General features: G+C 42.3%; 1 protein-coding gene across 1 annotated transcript in view; it reads left to right on the top strand.

Annotated features, from left to right (window-relative positions):
* Positions 1-1079: 1079 nt before the first annotated feature.
* The window catches only part of C2H21orf91 (chromosome 2 C21orf91 homolog), a 32660-nt gene continuing 24616 nt past the window's right edge, over positions 1080-9123 (top strand). The window contains exons 1-2 of the mRNA XM_059164506.1: positions 1080-1311; positions 2190-2323. Coding sequence (XP_059020489.1) covers positions 1178-1311; positions 2190-2323 — 268 coding nt within the window. The 5' untranslated portion in view covers positions 1080-1177. The remainder of the gene's footprint in view (positions 1312-2189; positions 2324-9123) is intronic.

The raw sequence follows: 9123 nt of genomic DNA, 5'->3' as shown, positions 1-9123 counted from the left end.
AAAGCACAAATTATTCTATTTCAGTTAATGCTTCTCAAACTTTAGAGTGCACAGGAATCACCAAAGATCTTACTAAAATACAGGTTCTGATTGAGGAAATCTTGGGTAAGGGCTGAGGTTCTGCATTTCTAACAGAACATCAGGTGATGATGATGTCACTGGTTCATTTACTGCACTTTGAGCAGCAAGAACACATCGTTTTCCTGAGACATCGATGGTTTGTATCAGGCACCAGTTTGGTCTAGAAGTTTCTCGAACCTATGGAATCCATTCCTGCTCTCAGTTAGGTGCAGACGGACAACCCAGCCCGCTTCCCATGTGGGAATGTAAACAGCTCAGGTGCTTATGATGCTGTTGAAAATACCAGTGATTTTCCATCAGCAGCCTAGGGTTCAAGCCCCAGGTCTGTTCCCAACCAACTATGATCGGAGTTAGTCACTCCTAGACTGCAAAATAAGAGAATAGTTTCTGTTTCTCCTCTCTAGGCGGCTGTAAAGATTACAATAGAAAATGTAAGTGAAAGGACTGCATGAACTATAACCTAAGGGGGGGGGGGGCTTAAAACCTCATGCAAAGTGGGCAAAGGAATTTAAGTACCCGAGTTTGAATACCAGGCGCGACCTAAAAGTAATGGGGACGGGGTGTCCTAGGATTTTCCCCGTGGGCGTGCAAGGAATGGACCATATTATAGGAGAGGGGAGCCCCATCTAAAAAGTGAGGTTCTGTATTTAAATTATCCCTAATTTATGAAACCTGAAATACGAACTTTTCTGTTCTTACATATTTCAACGGGAACCTAACTCGACGTTCAGTGATAACTACCGCTTCCGTCTACTTATTTCAAACAAAATCCTACCCACGCGTCTCTGTCCCCTCCTCCCATCCAAACCGTCACTTTTCAGCCCCCGCCCCGGGGCAGTAGTTTCCACGACGCAGAAGGGGGAGGTGGCAACGGACTCCTCTATCCATTCGCCTCGAAGAGGGGCCGTCTCTGAGTCGTCCGGTTCCGGAGAGCCGTGAGAGATACGGCCGGGAGAGGCGGAGTCCCGAGCAAGTCCTCGCCCAGACCGCGGCGTCGGTGCAGGCGGAGAGAAGCCGAGTCCGCGGCCGCCGCGCTGGCGCGCAGCCGTACCGTTGACCGCGCCTCTCCGCGCCTCCCCCCACAAGCCTTCGCGGGATGGCATCGGCGGGAGGGGGCGGGGCCGGGCGCGCGGCTGCAGCCTCCGCCGCGGCCGCCGGCGCTGCGGCCGGAAACAATAGTGGAGGAGCCCGAGCCCCGCGGAACTGCTCCTGCGGCGCGCGGAGCCCACGGTAAAGACCTCGCGCCCCGGGTTCCCGACCCGCCCGCGCGTCGGTCCCGCGGTCCCACCGCCTTCGCGCTCCGAGCCCCGCGGCCCCTCGCACCGGTCCGCGCGGGGCGCCCCGACGGAAGGAAGGACGGTCTCCGGTCCGCGGCATCCTGAGCGGCGGGCGCGCCCCCAACGCCGGATGTGGACTGGGGGCCTGGCTCCCCGCGGCGCTGAGTCCAGGGCTGACTTGGCCCTTGGACGCCTTCCTGGGTGGGAGAGAGTCCGGGGCGAGGGGACCCCTAGGCACCTCCCCGCCCGGCTTGGACACCCCGGCGCCGGCGGTGCCGGACCCGCACGGGGGAGCCGCTGCCCGGCCTTCCGTGCGGGAGCTGGAGACGCTGCCGGGACGTCCTCGGGTGTGCGCGCCTCCACGTGTCTTTTCCCGCCGCGCATCTCCGTTTCGCTACGTCGAGTTAGCGAAACGCACCCCGGGGTTTCCCACAATGAAGACAGCAAAGCGGTGTCCCGAACAGGTCGTTTTCCCTGCATTTAACAGCGTTCAGTAGGTTGAAAGACCCCTGGCGGCCCCGCTAAGCTCTGAGCCGGGACTGAGCAGAGCAGAACCCCCGCCACTGCTTTCCTTCGGATGCCCTCCTCAGCCGAATGAAATACAGGAATCAGAAAAAGGCGCTTGGGCATGTGACGCCTGTGGCAAACCTTAAGTTTTACCAGCTTCGTGTCCTTACACAGGAAGAGCGATCCTGAAGCGCAAGTGTGGCGATGCTGGTTTGGGGAGTCCGTTGCATTAGAGAAACAGCATCCTTCTCCCAGGAGTTCCGAATCCCGCCCCGCTGTCAGGTTCTGGGAATTGCGTAACTCTCCCTTTCTGTTTCTCGACAGGGGCACTATGAACGCGGAGGAGCAGTTTGTAAACATTGATCTGAATGACGACAACATTTGCAGTGTTTGTAAACTGGGAACAGACAAAGAAACCCTCTCCTTCTGCCACGTTTGTTTTGAGCTAAATATTGAGGGTAAGGACACGGCGTAGATTCATTTGAACTTTACTTTTGCTGAACTATTTTATAAAGTAAAATAAAATTTCTTGAATGGTTGGAAGTTGTGCCAAGTATGATGTGTGAAGATCTGTTAAAGATTTATGGAAAGGAAGCTGAAGTTCTCACCGCTGTGAACTTAAAAATCTTTTTTTTTTTTTTTTAAGTCCCACAGAATTAATCCCGTTTTTGCTAATCTAAAAACAAAGTATGTGTATTGACTAGTGAACATGTTTTCTGGGTTGAGACGTTATTAAGTTGTCAAGTTGAAAACAGACCTGTGTGGATGGTTTTGTTCTTTACCTTGTTGGATAAAATGTAATTGAATTCCTTGGGTCTTCCATGCTGGTACCTGACTGAAGTGAGCTAGAACTCTTTTCCTTAGTGTTGTCTTATCTGGGAAAACTTTTTAAAATTTTTAGATAACCTCTTTTCAATAATCACACACACTTAATAATTTTTAAAAATTAAAAAGTTTTTTTTTTACATTTCTTAATATTATCTCTGAAAGCATATGAAAAAGAATTATCCAATTATTAAAAAAAAATGTTACCATGTACTATTTGTCTGGATTGTCATACAGTTGATGCATGTATGGACATGAATAGTTTGCCCTCAAGAAACATGTGGGAGGTGTTTCTTTAATCTTAATGTTATGGACCTTGATTTTTAAAAAATATTTATGACTCTAAAAAGAATCTTAATATTTTTATAATAAAAGCATATAAATATGATACTCATTTTCCTTTTAACATCATATCGGTTATAAGAGTTTTGCCATTTTACTCTCTGGAAGAATTATATTTGCTGAACATGATCACTGATGCAAGATCTTGAATTTCTTGGGGGTAAATAGAATAAATACAACTTCAGCTTTAATGACTCTAGTAATTATAACTAATTTAAAGGGGCTTGCTTAGAAATATGATTCTTGTATAGCATCTGAATTACTATGTCCTTAATAATACTACAGTGAAAGATCTAATTTTATGTTCTTTGAAAATAGAGTTGGCCCTATATATTCTTTTACATTGTAGATTTTAATTTGGGGTGGACAAAGGCATTAGAAATGATCCAGCTCAAACCTGTATTTACAAACTGAGGGCCAAATAAGACTGTTCAAGGTTGCTGTAGTGGTGATACCATCCTGTTGTTAGGGCCAGACACTATAATAAAACACCTTACATGGATTACCTTATTTAACTTGGAATAGCTCTGAGATGGCTTCTGTAATCCATTTTAAAGGTGATGGATCCTAACCTTTGAGACCTAAGAAGAGCACTTTGAAATCACACAGCAGTAATTGACAAGCTGGGGCTTGAGGCCTGGTGATCTGTTTCCAGCATATATGATCTTAATTCCATTGATCTATTGTCAGTATTTATTAGTTGATAGGGCTAATATTAGAAACCCCTTTCCCTGAATCCTAATTAGCTATCCTTGCTGCTCCAGCAGCCAGCTTTTCCTAACCAGTGCTTCTGACTAAATCATTAGTGGTGATCGTGCTGTGATAGACTATTTCCACAGAAACCTAAACTTCCATAAGTTGCTTTTCTAGCCTTTTTAAAATATGCCTTTTAACTGGCTTTTTGTCATTATATAGAGAATATGCAAATAGTTCTCAGGTACCACTTCTGCAAATATTTCATTTCTGATAACATCTGGTTTTTTTTTAAAGATTTATTTATTTCAGAGAGGTAGCACACTTTCTGAGAGCATGGGGGGTGGAGGGCAGAAGGAGCAGAAGGAAAGAGAGAGAGAATCTCGAGCAGACCTCTCACTGAGCATGGGCTATATTTCAGGACCCTACGATCATGACCTGAGCCAAAATCAAGTCTGACACTTACCAACCAAGCCCCCCAGGTGCCCTGTGATAATGTATTTCTTTTAATTTTTTATATTTTTAAGATTCTATTTATCTTAGAGAGAACATGAGCAATGGGGGAGAGACAGAGGGAGAGGCAGACACCCTGCTGAGCAGGGAGCCCAACATGGGGCAATGTAGGGGTTGATCGCAGGACCCTGAGATTGTGACCTAAGCCAAAGGCAGATGCTCAAACAGGCTGAGCCACCCCGGCACCCTGCGCCCTGATACTATTTACCTTAATATGTAAATAGAAGTTCTATGTTGTTGAAATAATAGTTACATTTAACTTAAAAGACAGTTCTCAATTTGAATTACAACTGTTCCATTTTGTACTCTACTACACTCAAGATTTTATATTTCAAAATGTGAATTAAACCTTCATGAGGAAACATTATTTTAGAATTAAGCATTCATCTCACCTTTTAAGTATTTATTTGGGACACCTGGGTGGCTCAGTCGTTAAGCATCTGCCTTTAGCTCAGGTCATGATCTCAGGGTCCTGGGATCGAGTCCCTCATTGGGCTCTTTGCTCTGCAGGGAGCCTGCTTCTTTCTCTCTCTCCCTCTGCTTGCCTCTCTGACTACTTGTGATCTCTGTCAAATAAATAAATAAAATCTTTAAAAAAATGTATTTATTTGTTTGTTTGTCAGAGAGAGAGAGCGCACATGCACACACAAGCAGGCAGAGTCTCAGGCAGAGGCAGAGAGAGAATCAGCCTCCCTGCTGAGCAAGGAGACCCATGCAGGACTCAGTCCCAGGAACCTCAGGATCATGACTTAAGCCAAAGGCAGGGGCTTAACCCACTAAGCCACCCAGGTGTCCCAGTGACAAGCTAGTTCTATTATAACCACTTTAACTTAGAGGAGAAAAGGGAGGGAAATGAGAACTCTGAATTACACAAAATTTTGGTTTTCATATCAGTATACAGGTTTTTAAAAGTCAATTTAAAAAATGTGATAATAAAGTAATCATATACCTGAAAAATAACAAGGTATATTCTTGTCTATGTCAATAAATCTATTAAAGTCTTTTAAGGTTTTTTCCCCCTGCAAAGCTGTTAGCACAATGCCAATTAATGAATGTTAGAATGTAAGAGAACTTATAAAAACATGACATTTAACTTTACTAGTTTGGTATAATATTTTGCAGTATGGTAATGTTGATCTTACCTGGTTTCTTAGTTTACTAGTGGCTAAATTTGCTCTAAAGCATGCTATTTTCTCTGCTAAGAAACCAGTTAAAAATTTTCTTGAGAAATAATAACAATTTACCTAATTTTGAGTCCACACATTTGTAGTAAACAAAAATATTTTATGGCTTTGGGATTGCTGATTAGGTCACATCAAAACTGGTCTAATCAAATGGCCTCTTGTTTAAAAGTTGTGTGCATGCATATATTTATAAAATGAAAACAAAAGGAGAAAGAAAAATAACAAGACAGTTAAATCTTACTAGATTTTGTATTCTGAGCATGGCCTTAATTGCCTTTTTTTCTGTGACTTTATAGTAATTAAAAGGAAATAGTACCTACATTTTGAATACTTCCTGGTATACTTCAAAGACCTAAGATTTTTCTTTGTACCTGTAATTCACCATTAGAATAATTTGCCTATGGATTAGAAGACAGATGCATAAACTTCGTAATACTCGTGGCCTATATCCATGGCTTTTAAAACACTATAAATTTGTTTGTGCATATACTCTAATATGCCTCATAGTACATTATGCTAAGATCTCTACAAATAGTGATGAAATTACTACCTTTCCCTAAGCTATTGATCCTGGGAGAAAGTTAGCCCAGGATGGTCAGAAGCCGGTAATGAGACTCAGTTGTACAAGGTAACAGAGTCAGAAATGAAACTGGAGGGGAGAAAGATCCAGAATTCTGATGTTACTTCATGCTGTCTGTTTTCATTTTGTGCCAAAAAGCTGTGCAAGTAATTCTTAGAGCATCCCTACCTTCCTCTAAGAATTGACTTCCTTTCTTTTCTGTGGAGATTTTTTTTTTTCCTAAGACTGGATCAGTTCCTCTTATGCCAAGCAAGGTTCTAGGCTAACTTGATGGTGGATTAGTAAGCATCACTAATGCTTACTCGTGCATCTTGGCATTCTCCCCCTAATTTGTTGAACTTTCTAGGATATTTTCTAGAAGCCAACCCAAATTCAGATCCTCGGTATCTTTCTAGCAAGAAAAATCCTAGGTGTTTTTTCTTGGTTAAGGCACTGGTAAACTTAGTGATTACTATTAATCTTGTTCTTTCTTGATTCTGTGTCTTTGACCAAAACACTGTTCACATGGTTCGTAGTCAGAGAACAGTTTGAATCTCATCAAGTCCTGATTCGGTTTGGATGTGAAAACTGTTTATTTACTACTGAGTCTGTCGTTAGTTCTTCCACGATCCTGCTTCTGACATTCCAGCATCTTTGCGCTTCAGTAAAAAGAACCCATCCCTTATGATAGGGAAACTGTGTAAGTAGCTAACTGAATCTGGCATTAGCCTCTTTCACTTGTGTCACATAATTGCAGATATCTTACATTGGTATTAAATAAAGAGAGCACTTTTAAATATAAAACTTATGTGACTTTTGAACTTTAACTGGGTTCTCTTTGATATACTTAGAAATACAGCCACGAGGTTATTATTTTTTTTTCTTAACTGCCTTTTTGATGCCTTTAAAGTACCTGTGACACTTTGAATAAACTGATCACGTTTTAGTGGCAGTAACAGCAAAACCTCATTATATGATCAGAAAGAGGAAGGATGGAAGTGGCAAGTGGGTTTGGCTGGTGATAAGTTAAATTGTAGAATATTGTTAAACAAAAATAATTGAATCTAGGCTAACAACATCTAATGAAGACTTGGGACTTAACTGGTAAACCATTTATGAGGAGCCAGGTTCCACAGTCTTATCCCTGGCTGCTTTGAAGTTACTCGCAACTTTCCCTCCCTTTTAACTTTGTTACATTTTCTAATTCTAAAGTCTAGGATGAACTTAAAACTTAGATTGTACACAAATTTTGGTTGGGAAGTTTTATCCATTAGGAATGAGATCTGGCTGTATATAACAGGAAATCCAGGTAATAATGGTGAAATGGATATTTATATCTTCCATATAAAAAGAAGTTGAGTCTGAAATTGGTATGGTAGCTCCATGATTAGAAGGTCTCTCCTGTTTCTGTTTCTCTATCCCACCTTCCTTACCACATACTTAACCACCTTCAGGGTCATCTGTTAGTAGTCTCCTGCATCTAAAAAGTTTTCCCTGAATTTCCACATAGTAGTTTTTTACAAATTTCGTTGCCCTTTGAGAGAAGCTGCTCCAAGTAAAATCAGTATTTTTCAAAGAAAGGGACAAAGAATATTGAGTAGGCAACAGGTGAAAGCAGCCATAGAGAGAGGCCTTTCTAGTAATTAAAGGTTATTCCACATCGAAGACAAACTATTTGAGCTCCAGCTCCTACTAACAAGTCATGCTCTAATGATTCTTCTAAACCTGGAGTTAGAACTAGAAGGGATTTTAGCAAAGTGAAGGATTGTATTCTGAGGATGGGTATGCAGCCAGATCACATGTGGACTTGTTGCCAGAAGGATTTAAGAATTGTCAAGTTTTTGACCTATCTCAGTATATAACATGTAATGATTAATGCTACTGTTCTTAAGAGACACCCTCTCCCAGTATTTTACTCTGTTAGAAGCTTGTGTGATGAAGGAAGTTAGAGATTAGAATCTTGGAAAAACTCTTCCTACCTTCTCCCTGACTCTGTTGATGATAGACCAACATGGTAATTCCACCTCCCTCACACCTTTACAAGGAAGCTTGCTTTTCTACAGCTGGACACATCTGTCACTCACATGTAACCAGGAAGAGCAGTTTCATATTTGTATTTCTTAATCTTGAAATTATTGTGCCAGAATCTATTTCAGAAGGCCAAACCCAGTTGTTGCCCTTTGTTCCAAGAAGAGTACTTGGCAGAATAACTGTTGGAGCACAGATTTGTTTGTTCCTGATGCTCAGGCTGGGGCTGCACAGTCACCGAAGCGTAGTGATCAGGAGCACAGGCTCCTGAGACCGTGTTCCAAAGGTCCAGAAATGCCAGGTCGGGCAGACATTCCAGAGCAGACTGTCGGCATTCATATTCCCATTTATTAACTGGGAGAACTTGGGCAAGTTACTTATGGGTATCATTACTCTGTCCATTCAGCTAGAGGTATATGCACATCTAAGCTTTATTTCTTATTTATTTATTTATTTTTAAAGATTTCATTCATTTATTCATCAGAGAGCACAAACGGGGAGCAGCAGGCAGAGCAGACAGAGGGAGAAGCAAGCTCCTGGATGAGCAAGGAGCCCGATACAGGACTCGATCCCAGGACCCTGGGATCATGACCTGAGCTGAAGGCAGGCTTTGCTTAACCAACTGAGCCACCCAGGCGTCCCGCCCATTTAAGTTTTAAATAGGAAATGACTCATATTTATTTTCTCCCATTTAGAGACACAGTATATAGCTAAAGTGCCAGGAGAAATGACTAGGAAGGTGGGAAACCCTCACTTTGCCAAAGATTTTTAAGCAGAATCAAGCGTTTTTATAGCGAACAGAGCTCTCCCATCAGGACTAAGAGATAAGTGGTAGTAGTTCCATTTGTGTGTGAGGAAATGAAGGCTCTGAGGTCAAGTACAGTTGCCCTAAAGTCACATTGATAGTAAATGACACAAGGGATTCAGATCAGGTCTCTCATGTCAGAGCTGTACCACTGTGGGGAATGAACATTTCTGTTTGCCCTTTGTCATATTTTAAGAGCTTAAATTAGAGACCATAGCCTGATGCCATTCACTCAGTGGTTTTCCTGATGTTTCTGATTAGTTCTGATAATCTGTATAGGTTTCTGTTTTTCTGTTTTTTCAGTGTTGG

This window comes from Mustela lutreola, chromosome 2 (genome assembly GCF_030435805.1).
Source record: "Mustela lutreola isolate mMusLut2 chromosome 2, mMusLut2.pri, whole genome shotgun sequence".
Classification (NCBI taxonomy): domain Eukaryota; kingdom Metazoa; phylum Chordata; class Mammalia; order Carnivora; family Mustelidae; genus Mustela; species Mustela lutreola.
This window is presented reverse-complemented; position numbering and strand designations above follow the sequence as displayed.